Consider the following 23,644-nt stretch of genomic DNA (forward strand, 5'->3'; position numbering starts at 1 on the left):
GCTTAAATAATAATGTAATAATGTACTAAAAAGAATGCTATTGTACTAGATATTATAGAACTATACTAAATAATACACTATTGTACTAAATATACATTTATGTACTAGACCCTACTGCGTTAAACCGTATGCTATTGTACTAAACATTATACACTAATGTACTAGACACTACTGTGGTAAACAGTATGCTACTGTACAGTACTTAATATTACACTATTGTACTAAATAGTATGCTATTGTACAAATATTTATATTTTAGTATCGAAAACTATGTTAATTTATTAACTGTTATACTACTGTACTAAATGTTATACTTAAGTGATAATTATTATACTGCTGTAATAATGTATGAGTTTAGTTGAAGCCAAATGTTTACACAACTTGTTGATTAGATGGTCTATATTGCCTCTAGATGTGAGTAAGTGAAAAAGAGTATGATGCCCTTGTGCCCACTGAGACTCTTAATAGCACAGTCCTGGGTTCGATCCCCAGGTGGGGCAGTCCGGATCCTTTCTGTGTTGCGTCTGTGTTTCCTTCGTGAGCTCCGGTTTCCTCCCACAGTCCAAAGACGTGCAAGTGAGGTGATGAACTGGAGATACAAAATCGTCCATGACTGTGTTTTATATTAAACTTGAACGAACGAATCTTGTGTAACCGATAATTACCTGTTCTGTCAGGAATGTAAAACATGACGTTAAAATCCTGATAGATAAATAAATAAATAAACAAATAAGTAAAGTAAGTGGTGTGCAGTTGCAAACACTGAGGCGCGTTCCCGTTGGCGCGTGCACAACCCGACAAGCGCGCACCACAAGTAGGCGTAGCGGCGCGCGCTAGGACAGTGACAGGCAGCGCGAGAGCGGCAGCAGCAGCAGCAGCAGCACATCAGCGTTTCCTGTGTTTCACACCTTCACTGAACTTCCATCTAAACTCCTCACAAAAGTTACTTTATCACTGATAAAGTATAACATGCAGGCTATAAAGTGTGTCGTGGTGGGAGACGGGTGAGTAAAACACTGAAACAAAACTCTGTTTATTCGCTTTTATTAGTTTGTTCTGTCTTTAGAGATGGTTCCTCTTACAACGGTCTTCCTCCTAAACATGTAAAGCAAAAGTAAAGTTAAACTGCTTTTGGTTTACTGTTGTATATGTATCTGGTCTTGATTGATGTTTTTTTTTATTTTGATTTATTTTCTTTTAATTTTTTTTATTACATCTCAGTGTTATTCAAACGCTTTGTGTGTTTGTGCATCTGAATAATCTTTAGCTTACTGACCCACTTCCTCTCTTAAATCTTTATCATTTTTGTTCTTTATTATTTCCTGTGAGTCTCCTGAGGTCTTTCTACATAGGCCATTGAGAAACAACAAAACTTTAAAAAGTTTTATAATGCACTTTTAAACTGTAATTCTAACATTCTATTCTAATATGTTATAATATTTGTTTTATTATTTTTATTTATTGATTTTTACTATGATTGAACCAGTTTTAGCACCTGCTAGATCATGTAAACAATCACACATTGAGAAGAAATATAATATTTAAAATGTATTTACATGTACCGAGCACATGCTTTTCTTAACCTTGCTGTCTGCACTGCACAAAACTTTACAAGATCTGATAACATTTCAGACCCATTGCCAGATCTGACCTCTTTAGCGTTCTACCTGCCATGGTAAACTAACCAAGCCTAACCTCAACTCAAAAACTAATATTATTTTCAATATTCAGAAAGGACTGCTGGTCTTGTTGCTGCTGTTTAATAATGAGGTTCTCTGCCCACTCCTTTCTTGAAAGCAAAGTTGTGCCACATGACTGTTCAGGAAATCAGAGCCTGCGGAAATATTTTTTTTATTGATTTTAACCTGTTTAATATAAAAGCATGCCAAAGTTGTCAGGTGCTATTGAAAATTTTATGTTAAATATATACATGTTATTTAGGTGGCCAAAATGGATTCATTTTGTAATATATATTGCTCTCAACTTTGCATTTTAAAAGCACATAAAATAGTAAAAAGTAGCACTGGTAAGGTGATTATTATATGATCAATAATTTATCTACAATCATTTTTTTCTACATAGAAATAAGGCAATTGGATAAAAATGCCACTTCAGAATTAAAGGTCATGAAAAAAAAACTAATCTAAGATTTAATTTGATCTAAGTTGCTACCTTAAGGTACTTTGTGCAATTGCCATTTCCCAACATTACCCACTTCTTTCATATGCTTCATAATGTCAAGACTGGAGAATCCAACATAATGCATCTCAAGGCCTTTCTAAATCCAGCATCTTTGCAGATTCTTCAGACTTCTAGGTCTTCTCTGGTATACTCTCCTCTTCAGGTCGACCACAGCTTCCAATAAGGTTTAGGTCAGTGGACTGAAGTGGGCATGTCAAAAGCTTGATTCAGTGCTTATTAAACCATCTTCATGTGGATTCAGATGCACTTTTTGCATTGTTGTTGTGCAAACAAAAAACATGCAAGTTTTGGTTATTTGGTAAAGGCAGCCAGATTGCCATGTATTGTAAGATTCTCAGAGCTTTTTGTGTATAACCAAGTTGCATTTGTGCTGAACCCAGATTAAATGAAGCCAAAAGCCTGTTTTTTTGTGTCATCTGACCATAAAACCCAGTCAAGGTTTAAGTAGCGTGCAGTGAACTTCAGGTGCTGACATTTGTGATTAGAGGAAAGAAAGGACTCTTCTGGCACACCTTAAGAGGTTGTTGTTACAGGCATGGCATATATGGTAGATTCCTGTTAAAACCATCTTCCTGAATGTTTGACTAAACAAAACACACTCCTAAAAAAACATAGCTGATATGTATCTTTATATGTAGGGTTTTTTTTTACATGCAGAAAGTATGTTGAACTTAATAAACAGGAACCAGCTTCAGTTTTGCTATTAACAATGTGCAGGTGTGACTTATTGAAACTATATTTTGATAAGTACTTGTTTTTTTATTTAACAAATGTCATTGACTCATAGAAAGTGATTTTGGTTCCTGGAGGAACTTTAATAAACAAGTCAAAAAAGCCAGTTAAATCTGTGATTCACTTTAACATTTGGTGTGTTTGTATTGCTGGAAAGTCCTTGAACAACATGGCATAACATAGGTAAAACATTTCCAAGCTAATAAGATCTACTGGAACACCTGACACCTCTTGACTTTGTCAGTAACATTTCAGACTCGTCTCTATTTCTCCATTCCTCTAAGATCAGGAATTCAGAAAGCTGCCACGTTCGTGGTTCAAAGATTTCTATCGTAAAAGGAAGCTACAGTTTTACGCTGGCCTCAGGGCCGAGCAGGAAGATTTTTTCTTTTATCATGAATGCAGCACGCTGATGAAGCTGGTATCAAATCACAACCTCTTTGCAGAGTCACACTCGAACGCACTTGCCGTTATAACCTCAGAAACAGAAAAGAACGTTTAGTGTTCATCTCCATTCGATTACTCATTGGGGTTTTTCTGATGAGTGCAAGAGATAAATGTCTTTTTTATCAATTCAGCATTTTTCAGCATTGTGTTTTGCACATATTAACATGCTGGCACAAAATGTTATTGGTATTGTCCAGTGACCTAATCTTATTGTTGTTCTAGTTACCTTATAATTGTCATTATTGTTGTTCTAGTCACCTTATTATTGTCATTATTGTTGTTCTAGTTACCCAATCTTATTGTTGTACTTGCAGGCATGCTAACCTGGGTATTTCCTGTTAGGTAGCATTTCTAGCTTGACATCATATGTTGTAGCTTATATTATGTACATGCAACATTTGTTTGCTTGTATTTGTAAAACCGATAATGTAGCTAACAACCTAATAAAAGCTAGCTTGCAGATTACTAACACAATCATTTATACCACCTGTCACACTGTCACAGTGGGAACAACATGGTTAGATTTAATTATTTAACATTATATAAGGTTATCCACAAACTTAAATATGACTTATTTAATACAGTAAAAGCAAATTAAACTAGACATAATGATGTTCTATATAATATTCTATATGTACTTACATATTTACCTTCAACAAAAGTACAAGTAAATGTGTTAACACACTTCCATTGAAAAACAAATTGGCGGGCGGCACGGTGGCTCGGAGGGTAGCACTGTCACCTTACAGCAAAAAGGTCCTGGGTTTGATCCCCAGGTGGGGCGGTCCAGGTCCTTTCTGTGTGGAGTTTGCATGTTCTCCCTGTGTCTGTGTGGGTTTCCTCCGGGAGCTCCAGTTTCCTCCCACAGTCCAAAGACGTGTAAGTGAGAAACTACCGTTTCTGTCATGAATGTAACCAAAGTGTGTGACTGGTAGGAGGAAACCGGAGCACCCGTAGGAAACCCACACAGACACAGGGAGAACATGCAAACTCTGCACAGAAAGGACCCGGCACTGTGCCACCCTATTTAAATAGTTTTCATTTGTTGACATGTAAGAATTTCAGTCGAATCTTCCAGCAAAAGAACTACACCTGGTTCATCATCAAGAAGAGAAGTGAAGCAAATGGTGATCGTTTTATTTCTTTATTGCGCTCATCTTCATTAAAGGATATCCTGTGTAAAGCGCAGGCACACTTCTCTTTTTTCTGGTTACACAGTTCCTCTCGATCCATTTTGAGTCTGTGGCTCACTTGCACAAGTTCCTCATTTCACTGCAGAATAACTCAGAGTAACGTCATCCTGTCCTCACGTGTCTGCGAATTTATTAGCCTCAGGCTATCCAGGCAAAAGAGTGCAGCACTACAGCGGTGGAAGCATTTTATTTAAACACACCGATTGTTGCAGTTTAAAGTGCACGTAAATTTTATTTTAAGACCAGATGAAGTTGATTAGCCAGGATATGTTGGGGTTTCTAGTGTGCACTTGAGCTACTTGGCTGATCAACTCAACAATAAAAGCCTTTCAGAATAGATGTGACCAAGCTGGAACTGGGAGATGGGTACTAAAAAGTCCTTTATTGTGGTGCAGTTATGAATTTTAACCATGACTTAGCTTTTTAGCTGTCTTTATTTTTAGGTTGTTTATTTTCTTTATTGCATAAATTAACATACATTAATGTAGTATACATATTTCTCTTGATGAATCTCAGATAGTGTCCAGTTTGGCATATTGTGCAGTAAGCTTGTAATTTAATTTCTTTATTATATCCTACATGGAGGGCTTGTGAAGTGATGGGACCGTAACCTCTTGTTTTGTTCCACCCTTATAAAGTACATACAGTCAAAGTTAAACGTTTACTTACAAACATGTATGTCTTAGACATACTTAGAATTTGAATTATAATTTTTTACTTACTCACTCACTGTCTTAACCGCTTATCCAGTTAGGGTCGCGGGGGGTGCTGGAGCCTATCACAGCTTTTCAATGGGCGCAAGGCACACAGTAACACCCTGGACGGGGTGCCAGTCCATCGCAGGGCAGACACACACACACATACACACACATTCACCTACAGGGCAATTCAGTGTCTCCAATTAACTTGACTGCATGTTTTTGGACTGTGGGAGGAAACCGGAGCTCCCGGAGGAAACCCACACAGACACGGGGAGAACATGCAAACTCCGCACAGAAAGAACCCAGACCACCCCACATGGGGATCGAACCCAGGACCTTCTTGCTGTGAGGCGACAGTGCTACCCACCGAGCCCTATAATTTTTTTTTATATATAGTTTTATATATATAGTTTTATTTTTAATTGTAGGTTTTATAAAAATCAGCTTGGTGATAAGCAACTTGGATGTTCCATGTGGTTGTTTAATGTCATTTAACTCTATGAAATTGCCCCCTAATTTCTTGGAATTAAATATGATTACCTTTAGCTGCTAATTCTCGGTGCCCTTTTAAATGTGGCTGGTTTGAATAAACCTGATTAAAGTATATTAAACTCTTAACAAACCCAAACTTTACTTAGAAGAAATGTGTAATTGAAGATCCATCAAAGTGCACACAGGTCTGCCGTGGATGAGTACCTGCTGGAACATGGGTGCAGTGGTGATTTAAGAGAAAAATCTAACCTAGATTCTAGTCCCAAAGAAATAAGGGAAGTGGGATGAATTATTATTCATCCCTGCAATGTGTGTTTAGCGCAACACAAGATCAGGAAGTGTAACGGAGACACAATGGGCTGTAGATCAGAAATAAGATACAGAATAATGACAGAATCAAAAAGCACTTCCGTACAGACCGGAAACCTTTATAACAGTTGTACTGAAGCGAATCGTAGACACACACACGTGCACACACACAAACTGTACTTTTATAATGCACTACATGGACAAAAGTATTGAGACACCTTTTCTAATGATTGATTTTATGTGTTTGAGCAAGTGTAATGAATCAATATAATTACAAATATAGTTATATAAAGGAAATGACATGCTTTTAACTCTGCAGCAATGGTTTAGGGAAGGCTATTTCCTGTTCCAGCATGATTGTGCTCTATACAGACTTGAAGAAAAACTGCTACAGCAGTTTTACAAGTCGTGGTAATTTGTGAAACCTTTAAATAAAAGCAATAAAAACACGATGTGTGCTTTTACAAATAACATAACTTGAATTTGGCTTGTGTTTGTGACCAAATCACAGTTTTTCTATTATTATTTTAATTTTTTTGTGATTACAAACTCTCATTAAACTTTCATGCTTCATTGCTTAGGTAAAATGTAGTGTAGGACTTTTACCCACACTAATATGTCACCGAATTAATTATGATGATTAACCAGGCCTTAATGCATGATTTGAACCTGACGATTAGTTGTGGTCATCTTAAATAGTCACAGTTGTCTTAATAATTGTGTTTAAGTTCACTTGTAATAATTGTGAGAAAAGCCTGTGGTATATATTTTGATGCAGGACAGGAGAGTTTGTGCATCAGAATGATAAAAGATGTGTCTCGTTCAGTTGAAATACGAAGTGCTTTTAACCGAACACTTCAAACAGAAGCTCGGAGTGAAACCGCCCCACTTCCTGTCACAGTCACAGTGCTATGAAGCCCAATGCTGACTTTCTATCTCTTAAACCCAAACCCAAACACTAACTGAACACAAGCATTCACACAAAGGTGTCTCAGATAATATTGTAGCGTATTTCATTATTTTAATTCCAATAACAGCATGTTGTCTCAGGCCTGCTGCTTTATTTGGAAAATGTTGCTCTCAGTGGGTACGGCATAGTGATGAGTACATGGGGTTACGGCTTCCTTTTGAGGAAGTTGAACTTAAGCACTGCATTTTTATTATGTCGTTTGTGTGCATTTATGCTGTGATGGTTGGTTAAGATTTATAGATTGAAATTGGAAAACAGTTTTGCACACATGCTTCTCATTTAGACATGTAAAGCCAGCCATCCTCTCTTTTCGAGACTGGAGCTCATGCAGCATCATTGGGAAGATCAACCATTGTTAGGGGGAGCACGCTTCCTTTTCCATGATAGTCTAACGTGAATCTGACTCATAGACTCATATGAATGCTTACAGGAATGCTATCTCTTCCACAAAGAAATCAGGACAGCTATATTCCACTAGCACACCAGTGTTGAGATTCTGAACACTCCAGTTCAAATCCCGTCTCTGCTAGCTGCCACAACTGGTCTTTGCAGTGCCTGCAGCAGACAAAATTGGCCACTGAGTCTGCTGGGTGGGAAAAGGCCAGAATAGGTGGGAAAAGGCCAGAATAGGTGGGTGGGGTCTTCTAACGCTGTGTAAGGACCCTGGTTAGTGGACTGCGATGCCTTATGTGCGAATCCAATGAAGCACGGGTGAAAAAGAAGGGTTTGAGGACTGTGCACGTGTCAGAAGGGGGGTGTAACAGGCAAATAAACCCATCCCCAAATGCAGTCGGAATCTCCAGCAGCAAGTCTAATTGGCTAGACTAAATAGAGGGGGAAATAGAGAGAAAATGGATAAATAAATAGAAAACAGCAGGACTGGTTTAGCTCTTTTGGACATTAAATAAATTACCAAAAGTGTCCTAGATATTATTTGTGTTATGGATTGTATGGGCCAGCATCAATGGCCTATGGATGAATATGTAGGGATTTCCCACCTTGGGCCAGCCATGCAATGAAATTTCAGTCCAAGCCCCCCCACACCAGGTTATCACCTTCCACTTCACTGCTCTTTCAGCTCTTTTTAACACTTCTGTGAACTGACATCCATCTGATTGATTCTGTTTGTAGGTGACAGACAAAATAAAAATTCGGAGACACAGAGTTAACCTGAGAGGGACGGTGAGAGCTCAGTCAGTCCTCTGTGAGTTAAAAAAAAAACAAGCGTAGCCCGAGGGATGTGTTTCAGAGACGTGTGCACTTCACTGCAAGTTCTGGAGCTCAGCATTCTTCCATCTCACTTCAGTCAAGCACCAACAAGCTCCGTGTGGAAGTTCTCAGCTCACGTGCACACACGGTGTGCCTGCATATGCATGTCCCTTCCACTGCCTGTCAGAACGTTCGTAAACAGATTTCCACATGTTCCACGTAGGAATGTGCACTACCTGATGTTCAGTTCAGCCTCATGTTTATGACTTCAAGGAAAATAGACTCGTTGCCAATGATCATTTGGAGTAGCACTTAGAAATGTGAAAGAAATTGTTATTATATATTAGTTTTACTTTACATTTAAAATTCTCAAAATAAATAAAATAAAGAGGCGACACGCTGGCACAGTGGGTAGCGCTGTTATTTTACGGCTTGAAGGGTGTGGGTTTGATTCTGTTTATTCACACCTTTCTCTTGTGTCTGTTACAGTGCCGTGGGTAAGACATGTCTGCTCATCAGTTACACCACCAATGCCTTCCCCGGAGAGTACATCCCTACAGTGTGAGTACTTTCACCCCATTCACCTCAATCTTCCTAAATGATATCAATGAATGTCCCACTGATTCAGCTCATCATCATTGTGACACTTTCTTAACCATTTAATAAATGGAGATACACAAAACATTGCTAACAGTTATAGATAATGGTCATGTGACAGTCATTTATTATAGTTCTCCTTTGTTACTCTTGGGGATAATGGGCATTATGTGCCACTTTTATGAACCTCACTTCCAGAAAAGTGGGAAATTATGTAAAGTGATTTTACATTTTATTAATTTGCTTAGATCTGTTCTACTAAACATCCTGGCTGTTGAACATTATAGTGCCAGTAATTTGGATAGTCATTTTTTTGGCCTGAACAGCAAAAAATCTATTATTTACATTAAAAACCTTAAATAGTTGGTTTGTCGGACCACAATACACTTTCGCACTGAGCGGTCAGTTTCTCAAAGAAATCAGCAGCACTTCTTTTCATTGTTGATATTTGGCTTCTGCAGTACTGACTTATTTTGTATTTGTAGATGCACAGATGCACCATGGTGATCTCCATCACAGAAACATGCCAGTTCTCATACAGTCCTGTTTACAGGTTTTTATTATATTAGGCACTGTAGATGATGACCAACCTTAAATCTTTGCAATTACTTGAATGTTTGGGTAACGTGGTTAGCCATCACCTGTCCTTAATCATGTGGACATAAACCCAAGTAAAGTTGCATCACACACTTAAGATGCTTTGAACATTTCACAACATCCTTCGTGTGAATTGCTCCTGTCGCAACTTTCTTAAAACTTATTACAGGCATAAATAACTTTGTACTGTTGTGGTTTAAACATTTGGAGGTTTTTTTGTTTACTGCTTTTGGGTTTTTGGGTCATCACTGTTACTTTTTTATCCAGCACAGACCCCTTAATAATAATAAGAAGGTAAACCAAAAGGATTTGTGCAGCATAACATTTTACTTATAGAAAGACTCTACATTACATACACCTTCCCTAATGATTGCATTTTTAAGGAGTGTTACTAAAGTTAGAGGGGCAGTTTAGAAGTTTTTAGATTTTTCTCATGTCACAATGCAAATTAAAATCAAACACAATCCCAAATTAAGGAATCTGTATAATAAAAATTAGCACTGCTTTTATGAAACATACAAATTAAAACCTCAAATCTAAATCTTATGTTTTTCATCAGGTTTGATAATTACTCGGCCAATGTGATGGTGGATAGCAAACCTGTCAACCTGGGACTTTGGGATACAGCTGGACAGGAGGATTACGACAGGCTCCGTCCTCTGTCCTACCCACAGACGGTACAGACAGCTTCACATGCACCTCTGTCACCACAACACACACATTTTAAATTGTTTTGTTTCAGTACAAGGAACTTCTGCAGTTATAAATGGAGGAACTGGTTCTTACAATCTGTCAATTACCACCTACTTTATATAACAATAACAAGATCTTGAAAGTATGTAAAAGGCTTGCAAATTATTTGGGTGATAGATCTGATAGTGTGTTAGACTTGCTGGGACTTTTTTATGACACTGCAGGCTTGAGAATTGTTTACCAAGCAAAAATATTAGAACAGTAGTGTCCTGTTGCCGAAATCCAACACTGACGGATAACTGGAAAATAATTACCACTCTTTAATTTATTTTTATTTTATAGTTGTTTTACTTTATTTCTGTATTCTTTAATCTTGGCCTCTGTGTCACCTTATATTTATATCCCAGTGTAACATGGATGATCACTTTACTGTTCATAATACTCAAACAGATATTTCTGAAGCTGACTGTATGGTACGTGTGTACCTTACTAAAGGGTCAATGAATCTGGGTAGGAGGTAAATAAACTGGTAAATAAATCTACGTTTTTATATTAACTAATATCACCAAAGCAAAACCAGAAAACCCAGTATCTCCGTTTATGTGGATGTGAATATTGTCCTCATCTTCACAATAAAGTAGACAGATGGATTATGTTTACACTTTATTTAGCAGATTAATTAAGTATTCCCAAGACTGGAGCTTATGTTAGCTGTTGTGATCATTATGTTTGGTGGTATGTGTGTTTCAGGATGTGTTTCTCATCTGTTTCTCACTGGTGAGCCCGGCATCGTTTGAGAACGTCAGAGCCAAGGTAAGTTCAAGTAAAGTAAGACAGTTCTTAATATAACACTGTTTAAATAGACACTGCTGTTAAAATACAGTGGCTGCTTTGACTTTGGGCTTTTACACTTATAAACTTATAAAATGCATTTTTATTTTTTTTTAATCCTGTCTAAGTTGCCTGGAAAATATAGAAAACATAATGAAGCAGATTTTGCTAAGAAGGGGTCTTCCATGGAAATCTAATTATCTGAAAATCTTGCAGAACTGTAACCTTGTCTCAGTAATGATGGCTATTAAAAATGGTGGTTTTGTTCTAATAATCTCCTTACTATTTACATTTTATATTTACATTTTTGGCATTTAGCAGCTGCTTTTATCCAGAGCGACTTACAGTACTGTGTATAGTCGAAGCGACTGAGGGTTAAGGGCCTTGCTTAAGGGCCCAGCAGTGGCAACCTGGCAGTGGTGGGGCTTAAAGCAGCAACCTTTCGATTACTAGTCCAGTACTAGTGTATTATTTGCAGTAAGTTCAGTGAACACTAGATGTCACTGTGTACAAAACATATCCTTCCTCACTTGTGTGATTTGTTCAGAGTCTGATATGCATGTACCAGGAGTACTTGGTGAGGATGTGGCTCAGTAATGAAGTACATGCATGGCATATATATGAGGACCAGGATTCGATCCGCTCCATCTCCAGGAGGTTGTTTCAGACCTAAAGACTAAATAGTTTTGGCCATTTAGTGTAGATCAGTGGATAAATAAATAGATCCGTAAATAAATAGACAGGTTATCTATTTATTTATCTATCCTAATGGTTAACTAAATCTAAAGGCATGACGATATGTTAGGGTTTTTTATTTTTTTTATTTTACATGGCTAAAAGAGGTGTATGAGCAAAACATGGTGGGTACAGGAAAAGGTCGACACTACTCCTAGTTTTAACATTTTAAATGGATTTACTTACATATTATGAATATAAACATTTGGACTGATTAATACGTGAAAACAGACAGTGTACCAAAATGCAGGTTGCCATGTTAAGATATGTTACTTTGAGTATTAAAGTGCCTTCATAAAAAAAAAAGATTTGTAATGATGAATACTTGGCAACCCTCAGCAGAATATTGCTTGCAAGATGCAGTATGTGCAATATGAGTTATAAGCTTATATTTGTAGATTGACCAGAAAGTAAACATACGATTCACTGCTGTCATCAAACACTTGTCTCTGTATAATTACTATTCATATAAAATAAATAATATTTTTAGTAAACCTAAAAATCAGATAATAAGTATAAAGAGTACACTCTGCTGAGTTCAGGACATCACTACCTCCAATTAGAGGGTTCCTGGCATGTAGTGGTCCTCATAATTGTCAAAGGACCTGTTAGCTGTGTGTGCTTCATGCGCTGCTCTTCTAGACACTTACATATAATTACTGATAATTATACAATGATATAATTATAGCTCAGATAAGCAAGATAATACTTCAGATCCACTGATTGTTGTGGTTAATGACCATTCACAAATGGTGTTTTTACTATGCTTAGTCAATAGTCTGTTCACCTTTTTTAGACCTCATTTGTTCGTCTAAAATGTAGTTAAAAGAGCCAAATGTTAAAAGATGGGCGACATGGTGGCACGGCAGGTTGTGTGCCGGCTGACAGCTTCGTCACCCCTGGATTAATTACCGACTTACTGTCGGCATAACCTTTAATGGGGTATTTCTGTATCCATCTGGGTTTCTTCACTAACTAGGTGCTGTAGTTTCCTACCACCTTTCAAAAAACCTTGTGCTAGGTTGACTGGCGATATTGAATTTGAATGTGTTAGTGAGTGGATGATTATGACACCCAGTCCAGGGTGTGTGTGCCTTACGCCCAGTGTTTTCCGTATAGGCTCCTGTCCCACTGCAAAGTGGTTACGTCCACAAAGTAAGTACTAAATGGTTATTAGCTCCTCCCTGTGGTGAAACTTTGGCCTGCCAAAAGTGAGTCAGTATGCAAGTGAATAAGTAAGCTTTGAACCTCCCCCCGTCAAGACACAGCCAATAACGTCTCTATGTAGACCGTACCGCTGGGGTTCAAACCCTGTATCCCAGCAATAGTGGGCTAGCATAATTTACTGCTGCTGCACTGAGCGCTGAAAATAAGAATGTAGACAGTATTTACAGCAGTGATCAAGTTCAGCTTTGGGGATCTTTGTGTTTTATTTATTTGAAACACATGTTGAACATTAACACTGAGATTAAATGAAACAGCTTTGAAAGAAGGTATACTGAATCGATGGTCATTCCGCCAGCTTAGTTCATGCATAACTCCCTATTTCTGAATGTGACCAGCCTTCACCCTCCTTTGTTTCAGAGATAGTTGGGCAGATGAGATTCTGATGGAGTTCAGAGCAAAATGTTTTCTGCTTTCATAAACACATGCCTGATATTTTACTCTGCTATACAGTATAGGGTATTTTTTTCACCGATTTCACCTGTATCACTGGAAATCCCATTAACCCAAGGCCATTTCATTTGAAATTTCTCAATTTGTCTTCACCTCAGTGTCAATTTATACAATATTTATACAGTACAGATTTTCCATCATACATGAGAATTAGATCTTTTCTGTTTGACTCTTTGTTTTTTTATGTCAAACCCGTCATGAGTGTTTGTTGCCAGGAAGCTCTGTTTATGTCTTATCTGACTATAGAAACAGGTTCCAGTTTGCAGTCAAACTGGCACCCAGAACCTTCAGGTTCTCCTTTGTTGTAAGATAAATTCCTGATAGTTTACTGACATTCATGTGAAATTTAAATGTGCATTCTAGACTGATTTATGCAAGGCAATACACTTTTGTCCTACAAAATGTGTGTTTTATCGTAATATATACCCAAATTTATGGCTTTAGGGTTGCATATTTACGCCTTAGAAGAGTAAAACGTTAATAGAAACATGCTTTAGTTGCTGACATTGCTTTGTGAGGCAGTTTGGAAGTCTGTTGTTGCTCCTAAATTGTTCAGTTTACAAAAAGAGTTAAGAGGGGCTCCTATATGGCAGAAATATAAAGTTTGCTTTCTATGTGTCTTTTAGTTTATCAGTATGATTTATTCAATAGCCAGTGTTTGGTTTTGTTTAAAATTTGATGTTTATTTAATTCACACAAGCACATGCAGGGTTGTGCCAGGTCCTCTTTTGTCCACATCGAAGCTGAAGGTTCTTTATTATTGCTGCACTGCACTCATTTTCAACAAATTATTTTTCTTTTCTGAGAATCGTAGCTGGCCTTGGATTGCCTTCGTACTGAATTTTCCTACCGAGTATTTTCACTGAACGAAGGCTGAACAAAAGATTAATATTCTGGCAAATCTGTATAAATGTTTTATTAGAACGTTTATATTAAAATATCAGAACTTTGATATAGTGGGTACAAAGAGCACATTGGATTGCAAATAAATACATTTCAAAATCAAGAGGCTTTATTATCATTTTAACTCTATACAAGAGCATATTTAAATGAAACGATGTTCCTCTAGGACCAGGATGAAACAGAAAAGAAGTGCAAACAACATAAAATACACAAATAATGTCAGTGCTGACATTTACAGTACTGAGAAGAATATACAACATATAACACTATATGGACAAAAGTATTGGGACACCCCTTTTTATTTGTTATTATTGAATATTCATGTGTTTCAGCCACAAAAATTGCTAACAGGTGTAATACATTAATAATAAAAAGGTACCAACCGGAGCTTTCCTGTAAAGCTCAGTTTAAATTATAGAAACTCCAGTGTGCTGCACTGAAACATCAACTGAGGCTTTCTTGACCAACATCAGTGCCCAGCCATACAAATGCTTTTTTAACCGCATGGGCACAGATTCACACAGACATACTTTGAAATCTTGTAAGAAGCCTTGTCAGAAGAGTGGTCGTTGTTATAGCTGAAAAGATCACCCTTTTTTTAAATGGGATTGTATGATCTGTGGAGAAGTCTATAAAATATACATTCATATTGAGCACAGACGCATGGAGCTCAAAAAATGTGCAGTTCTTTCTTTTACTTGGACAATGCTCAGCTGTTTTAGTGGTTTCACATTGAATTAGCTGATTGTCAGCCTACTCACACAGTTGATGTCTCATAATGGAAAAGTTCTCACGGGAACTGAAACAGAAGTGACACGTTCTGGAAACAATGACAGTATGATAACATTACAAGAAGGTTCTTGCTGTATAGGACCTTCGACCAATGGTGGTGCTCCGGCAAAGCCTTACAATAAAATTTGCACAAAGTATAAAGATTAGTCTTAAGAGGCGTTTTAATTATCTTGTATCTGTGTGTGTGTGTGTGTTTGTGTGTGTGTGTGTGTGTGTGTGTGTGTAGTCTTAATAATCTTATAATAGTACTCAATTTTGTAACCGCAGTATAGAGAATAAAATACATTGCATTATTAATATGCTTATGTCACCCAAAAGACACTCAATCATAGAAGTTCCCAAAAAGACATGGAGTGTAAAATTGACAGAATTATTAGAGGTATGTGTTTCAATAATTCATAACAACAACTGTAATAATCCCTTCTAAGTAAATTTTACCTTTTGATTGTTAGATGTTAGTTTGCAATACTAGATCATCTATTCACCAATATTTGTTGTTTTTTTATAAAGTCTTTGTCTTGAGATGTGTTCAAAGATTTTAAACAATACAATGTGACCATTATATAAAAGGGGAAATTATTTTTCACTTCACTGCAAATGTTTCTGATAGTTTCAGGTCTAAATGAAGGACTATAAGACGGCCCTGTAGTTCAATTCCATTAGTATTGAAATCTTACAGATCTTGACTTAATTAAATAAGTCAATAAAGCCGCTGCAGAAAAGATGTTTGAATCGACTCCACATGCCGATAGTGGCCAGGCCACGCTCGCTTCCAAAAAGACTAAGAGAGAGGCATATTGATACCGATATTGCCAACAGCAGAAACACTTGAGACGTAATCCTTTCCAATTTGGCCCATTTTAAATCTCACCGCCCACATGAACACATAAACAACCAGGGCTTTTGTTTCTTCATTAAGTTCAGCCGCGGCTCTTTTTCTCCTTAATGCACCTTTTATATTACAAAACAGAATCAAGACTCTGTGACGCTTTCCATTCTTTACCTTGTCATTCTCTTTCTTTATTATTTCTACGCTGTTTTCCCAACTAGTCACCATGGTAACGCTGGCAAAATGCAAATGTAGGCTTGATAGATTATAACGAGGTTGAGAGGACAAATTAAGATCTGTTCAGGGAAATAAAAAAGAGACCGGAGGGTGCAGGGCAGGCGGAAGTCTCATGGCTGGCGCTAACCTGCTGGAGTCTTGAGCTATAAGAAAGCTCATCAAAACGTCCAATAAAGTCGTGTCTCATTAGCAGTGTGGACCTTTCTACATTGTATAAACATCGTATAATTATAAATAAACAATGCGCTAATGTGTTTCTCCGCTTTACATCTCCTGCTAATGAATTCTGCCTGTACGCAGAAACATGTCTTTGTACTGAAAATTACACTGAAACCCACTTCCTCGTATCAGTTGTGCTTTGTAGGAACTATCAACCAGCAGCTACCTGTTTTAAAAACAGATCAGTGAAAACCACAGGTGTGATTAACTACAATGCATTATAAATTAAGGACATACCAAATGACATGCAGCAAGGTACACACCAGGTAGCATTGGGTTCCATGTGGAGCAGTCCAGGTCCTTTCTGTGTGGAGTTTGCATGTTCTTCTGTGTCTGTGTGGGTTTCCTCCGGGTGTTCTGGTTTCCTTCTACAGTCCAAAGACATGCAGTCAGGTTAAGTGGAGATACTAGTGTGTGTGTGTGTGTGTTTACCCTGTGATGGACTGGCCGGGGTGTTTCCCACTGCGACCCTGTGTTGGATAAAGCGGTGGTAAACCAGACAATACATGAATGAAAGTATAATCACAATCTTTTGTTCCACACTGGCCGAGGAGAGCAGCAGACTAGCTTCACTCACCCCCTTTCTTCCCCAACATGGGTGAGGCGGGATGTTTCTTTACACCAGCCAGCGGGCGTGGGTTTCCTCCAGGTGCTCCGGTTTCCTCCCACAGACCAAAGACATGCAGGTGAGGTGAATTGGAGATACAAAATTTTCCATGACTGTGTTTGATATAACCTTGTGAACTGATGAACCTTGTGTAATGAGTAAATACCGTTCCTGTCATGAATGTAACCGAAGTGTAAAACATGATGTGTGGTCAAGTACTGGAGCCTTGACCAGACAGCAGAGTCACTGTTGCATTGCCTGGCCAGACTGGTAGCACTGCTGTGCCTCCAAAATTTATTGAATGTATAATTTTCTTTATACAGATAATCAATTCAGCTGTGTAATTTAGGCACAGTGATGTACTCATGCAAAAGGTTGTGAGTCTGTGATTCTGTAGTGGAAAGTCAACAGTAACTGATTCTTTAGATTTACACACAAGCCCTGAACCTGCAGAGAAGTTCTTCTATTTTATGCATGAAACTAGAACCCAAATCACCCAGCTACCATAGAACTGAGAGGGTTGAGGGCATCTGTCAAATAACAATGCATTTTTTTTAAAACTCCATCTCTCCTCTTAATACCAATTTACATATTGCTGCTATTTCCACAGGGTCATACTGCAGCTAATAGAAAAGGGATGAATCATGAGAGAGACTGAACAGATTGTGGGTGTTCTGTTATAGATCCTTCATGCTCATATAACAATAATGTGTCATTTTTCTGTGATAAACAACACGTGATTCATTAAAGCTTAAAAACTTAATACACAAAGACTAGTATGATCTAAATACTGTTAGGCATTAAAAATGAACAAACAGTACATTTACTGACCCCTGTATTAAGTTCACCTCTTACACATATGATAATTGAACATTTTATAACTATATTTACTATATGGATTAGCTACTAATCTCATTAAATAACTTCGAGATATTTAGGAATGTCACCAACATCAGTGCCAGGCCTCACAAATGCTCTTTTGATGAAATAGGTGCATAGTCTTCCCATAAGGCTGTTATAGTTGTTAAAGAGGGAACAACTTCAGATCTTATGGATTTGGAATTTGAAGTTCAATAAGCTCAGAGTCAGTTGTCTACATTCTTTTTAGCCCAACAGTGCTCGTCTAACTATTGATGTTATAGCTTTTTATCTTAGCTGACATTACAACTAGGCATTGTTTTATGGAAATCCAAGCCCAATTTTATTATCTTATCCAAAATGTTCATTTAATTATATATTGTTATTCATTTAGTTTTTAGTATTGCATCATGTTTTGACTATTAGAAAACATACAGACATATATTATAACATATTCTAAAGTATGTTTATTGTTATTGCATATCAATAAAAATGCTGCTTCTGCACTAAGAAATGACTTCTGGTTGCCATTACTCCTTGATCACCATATTCTTAATAAGAGCACTCACTCACTCACTTTCTTAACCGCTTATCCAATTAGGGTTGTGGGGGGTACTAGAGCCTATCCCAGCCTTTCAATATGCGCAAGGCACACAGTAACACCCTGAATGGGGCGCCAGTCCATCGCAGGGTAGACACACATACACACACCCATACACCTATAGGGCAATTCAGTGTCTCCAATTAACCTGACTGCATGTTTTTGGACTGTGGGAGGAAACCCATGCAGACACAGGGAGAACATGCAAACTCCACACAGAAAGGATCCGGACCGCCCCGCCTGGGGATCGAACCCAGGACCTTCTTGCTGTGAGGCGACAGTGCTACCCACCGAGTCACCGTGCTGCCCTTAATAAGAGCAGCATTATTTAATTTCCATATCACAAACAGTGTGATCAAAGAGCCGAGACATGATGTATTCGAGTATTGTGGTATAACCAATAACTGATTATTGATTGCAGAGGTGCTTACTGACATTTTTCGGTTCTTTTGTTCCCTGCAGTGGTACCCGGAGGTGCGGCACCATTGCCCCTCCACACCAATCATCCTGGTTGGGACCAAGCTGGATCTCAGGGACGAGAAGGAGACCATTGAGAAGCTGAAGGAGAAAAAGCTGGCTCCGATTACCTACCCACAAGGCCTTGCACTGGCTAAGGAGATAGGTGAGACAAGAAGCATAAATTAAAGTGCTCAGACTTACAAGGCATTGTTTTTTTTACATTAATTTTTAAACAAAATTGTACTTTAATTCTTACTGCTGACATGCAGATAATTGGAGAAGAGTAAAACAGGTCATAAAAATGTCTTGGTGATTAATTAGCCATATCTCACAGTAGTTATACAAAAGAAATACAAACTTTAAATGAAGCTAATTAATTACTATGTGGGTGGGGTCTTCAAATGCTGTGTAAGGACCATGATTGGCAGATAGGGAGGCGCCTGTGCAGAGTGCATGGGTAAAAAGGGTTCCGGTAAGGGCTGCGCGCGGGTCGGAGGAGGCGTGAGCAGCAATATACCCACCTCGACTGCAATCAGGGATCCCCCAGCAGCGAAAGACAAATTGACTACACTAAATTGGGTAGAAAATGCATAAATAAAATTGAAAAAAAAAGAAGGATGGATATTATGGTGGAAAAAAACAAACCCTTTAATTAAATATCTCAGGAGTGGATTATGAGTAGAAAAGAGTTTTAATCATGTCTGCAGAGAAGGATTGTACCGACTCCCATTTTTTTCCTTGTAGGACAGTGGAAAATTCCACCGTTACCAGAGATTTCTTAGCTAGAACACAAGAACTGATCTAATCTAACTGGGTTTTGGACGTCATACAATGCAATTATTGGACTTCTTGTCACGTTCGCCACCTTCCAGTAACATTCCGGTGTAGCAGTATTCTTAGAATATTGGAATATGACTACTGGCAGTCATGCCCTAAGCATATCAATTCATTATATATTAATACAATATACAAAAAAAGCTAAGAGATCTAAGATGTTTTGAGGTTGTTTTCCACCAAATACTCCTTACATGAACTCTACGAAAAATTAAGGGATTTCAAATCAAAATCTGTTTGCCTCTCTGCGGGGAACCTAAAACTGGGTCATCAAGTAAACTGGATCTTCAAACAGTTCAAATCTTTAGTGCATTTGTAACAGAAGTGGTGTGATTACAGTAAGTACAGAATAAAGTTTTTGCTTTGGGCATCCCAGGCCTCTGTACTACACCTTATTAAATAAATGTATACTACCAATAGTACAGGGGTACCAACAGTTGGAATACATGTAGTTTTATTGACAACAGTTCATTATTAAGGTTTTTATTTTCTTGGAATGGATTTTTGTGTTTGAAGGATCAATATAGTTCATATTGCAATACTTAAATAAATGTTCTTTTTGCCCTCACCACCAGACAGTGATATATACAGAATTATTTTAGACATATTGTACCTAAATATAAATGTTATTGTGTATTATGTAAGTGTATCCAGCTTGACTTGCTGTGCTATTTGCTGTCATGGTGATTTATACTGTGGTCTCCCACACACTGAGATATTATTGATTGTTTTCCACTTGCTATACACACGTCTGGCCTTATTGACTATTACTATTTCTGATGCAGCGCTGCCCACAACAGCAGTAACATGCTGATTATTTAGGATTTTTGATTCAGTAAACATCAACCAACAGTTCAGTGGTGAATTATTTAGTTTGACTAGTTTACCCTTAATATTAGTTGAAGTGTGACTGCAATTTGCCTGAGCTGAATCATTTATTTATCTGGCGGGTGTTAGGTACATTATTACTTGTTATAAAGTCATATTCCATTAATATTTACAGTGGGGAATATCATGACATTGGGAGTTACGGTGGTGAATATCACTATGGGTTTTACAGTGGTAAATATCACTATGGATGTTACAGTGGTAAATATTACTATCATGGTGTTGGGTGCTACAGTGGTAAATATCATGGCACTAGGTGTTACAGTGGTAAATATCATGACATTGGGTGTTACGGTGGTGAATATCACTATGGGTTTTACAGTGGTAAATATCACTATGGATGTTACAGTGGTAAATATTACTATCATGGTGTTGGGTGCTACAGTGGTAAATATCATGGCACTAGGTGTTACAGTGGTAAATATCATGACATTGGGTGTTACAGTGGTAAATATCATGGCATTAGGTGTTACAGTGGTGAATATCTTGACATTGGGTGGTAGAGTGGTAAATATCATGGCATTAGGTGTTCCAGTGGTAAATATCATGACATTTGGTGTTATACTGGTGTATGTCATGAAAAACTGGCAAATATTACAAATTAAAGCGGTGCTATCACTGAACATGTTGGATGGACATGCAATGCTAACTTTTATTTCCTTTAATTTGTGTGAGCAGACTCAGTAAAGTATTTAGAGTGCTCGGCTCTCACCCAGCGCGGACTCAAGACGGTGTTCGACGAGGCCATCCGGGCTGTGCTCTGCCCGCAGCCCACCAAAGTGAAGAAGACCGCCTGCTCTCTGCTCTGAGGTGTGTGTGATCAGAGAAACGAGGGAATAATTAAACGAAATTGTGTCTAATTAATGTGGAACCGCAAAAATGTCCATTTGCATAACTTAGCGCAATTATTTCCAATGTTAACAGAAATTAAAACTTAAAAAATGACGTGTTTTCTTGGCAGGACTTCAGGGAATGACAAGATGCCGCTAAGATCTGTGGGAAGTAATATAAAATTTAATAATGCATATCATAGGTGGCTGAAGCTCTTTTTATGTTCATGGTTTATCAACCATGATGTTTTTATTTCTTCAACAAAATAATATGTATCCTAATAAGATAAAACAATATTTAAAGTGTAATATTGTTAATTACTGAAGAATGCTGTGGGTGTGCAGTGATTGTGATCTGTACTGTATGTGACCGCCTGTGGAGGGAAAAATACCAATTTTCAGCTCCCCATTAGTACAAAACGTGTGGGTGTATTAGAAAAAGTCTGACATGCAATCCATTGCTATAATGGGAGTGTTTTATGATTGGTTCAACTTCTGCTGGATTTCACAATTAATATAAAAGAATTGTGATGCACTTGGATACTGTGCGGTGGCTACTGTGTTGACATTAATATAAATAATATATCTGATGTTGGATCTTTCTACAGTGCAGAAATAAAACCTCCTGTTTTCAGACAACTGTCTTTCTCTTTTATCAGACCTCTGTCTTCTCTAAGCAAAGCCAGGAAGGATTTTATGATGCAGTGTTACAGAAAAAACAATCATAGGTGAAATAAAATAAAAAAGTTTACCAACACTTGTAAGGAACTACTATTTTATGACAATTTTGAGATTTTGGTGTTTGAGAACAGGGCTGATGGCTAAATACTTTTTACAATGCACCGTTGCCAAATTGGCCTCCACTGAACACCTCTGAAATGAATTGGACTGTTAATTGCAAGCCAGACCTTCTCGTCCAACATCATTGCTTGACCTCACAAATGCTCATGCTCTACAATCCTGTGAAAAATCTTCCCACAGAAGCAAAGGCTGTTATAGCTGTAAAGCAGGTGCCAACTCCATATTAACACACGGTTTTGGAATGCTGTGTCCAACAAGATCATGGTCAGCTGTCCACATACTTTTGGCCACATCATGCACCATCATCAGTTTTAATGCCAAAAGTGCATTATTTTTTCTGACCAAATCCCTCATCAAACCCACGCATTTCATGGCTTAAATGGAACTATGTCTTTCATCTCCTTTTCATTCTTTGAGCATCCAGTGTCCTTGCTGATCATACAGACTAGGAATCTTTGCTTGAGATGTTTGAAAGGTTTTCTCTTTGCTTGGACACCGTTCTCAGTGCGTCTGAATATAAACAGCAGTATTAAAGATAAAGCAGTACCCTGAAACACTAGAGCCGCTGCTTCATGCAGTACTTAAACCCCCTATGGACCTGCTGAAAGACGTGATCACAAGGACTTCAATCGAGCCAACATCAAAGAGTTGCCATTTACCAGTGCGTGTGACGTTCCTAAATATGACCATGGTCAAGGGGTTTATGTTTTACCTTCCGGAACTAGTGAACCTCTTTTATCTGTCAATATCTGATACATTTTGGATAGTACATTTATTTACAGAGACATTTCTGATAGGCTTTTGTTTTACCAATAGTTCTAGAGTCACCAAAGACATTCCATGTGAGGCTACCAATTCTTAGTCCTAGCGTGCTACTGCTTAGCTGTGATTATCTTTTTAAGAACAGGGATGATGGCAAAAAGCACATTTTAAAACTCAAATAAAATCTCTTTACCACATTTCTGGAGAGCACAGGTTTTTCAGAGTCACAAATTCTGTAATTCTTTTTTTGCAGCTGTATTACTTTATAAGGACATGTAATGAGGCTGATGTTTCTTTTTTTAAGATGAAGTGAACTGACCTTTCGGTTGTGTACAGGTATCGAATCCTCAGAATTCTGTAAATTCTCAAAGGGGGTGCCTTAATTAGGCAGTGTGGTTGTAGTTTCTTTTTGCCTTTATTTATTTTATTAAGATGAAGTGAACTGAGCTTTGTATTACACACAGCACCTTTGAGGTGGTATTGTATCCTCCCCCAGATATGTGTTTTTCTATGATTAAATCACTAACTCGTTTGAAATGCGACTTTTGGTACCATGTACCACGCCTCCAGATTGCATCTCTACCTTAACAAATGCCCACAGCCAGCATACCTGTAGCAGATGGTTAAAATGTACAGTTC

General features: G+C 37.8%; 1 protein-coding gene across 1 annotated transcript; it reads left to right on the forward strand.

The window, feature by feature from the left end:
• The first annotated feature begins 852 nt into the window (after positions 1-852).
• Positions 853-22,081, forward strand: rac2 (Rac family small GTPase 2). The gene is made up of 7 exons (XM_062984917.1): positions 853-1,004; positions 8,745-8,816; positions 10,009-10,126; positions 10,893-10,955; positions 18,894-19,053; positions 21,291-21,422; positions 21,574-22,081. Exons 1-6 carry the CDS (start codon positions 970-972, stop codon positions 21,419-21,421), a joined length of 579 nt encoding a protein of 192 aa, XP_062840987.1. The 5' UTR covers positions 853-969; the 3' UTR covers position 21,422; positions 21,574-22,081.
• The last annotated feature ends 1,563 nt before the right edge of the window (positions 22,082-23,644 follow it).

This window comes from Trichomycterus rosablanca, chromosome 22, assembly GCF_030014385.1.
Source record: "Trichomycterus rosablanca isolate fTriRos1 chromosome 22, fTriRos1.hap1, whole genome shotgun sequence".
Classification (NCBI taxonomy): domain Eukaryota; kingdom Metazoa; phylum Chordata; class Actinopteri; order Siluriformes; family Trichomycteridae; genus Trichomycterus; species Trichomycterus rosablanca.

Coding starts and splice junctions, on each gene's coding strand:
- rac2 (XM_062984917.1), top strand. CDS start 970: ATGCAGGCTATAAAGTGTGTCGTGGTGGGAGACGG. Junction 10,127..10,892: donor CTCTGTCCTACCCACAGACG/GTACAGACAGCT, acceptor TGTGTGTTTCAG/GATGTGTTTCTCATCTGTTT. Junction 19,054..21,290: donor TGCACTGGCTAAGGAGATAG/GTGAGACAAGAA, acceptor TTGTGTGAGCAG/ACTCAGTAAAGTATTTAGAG.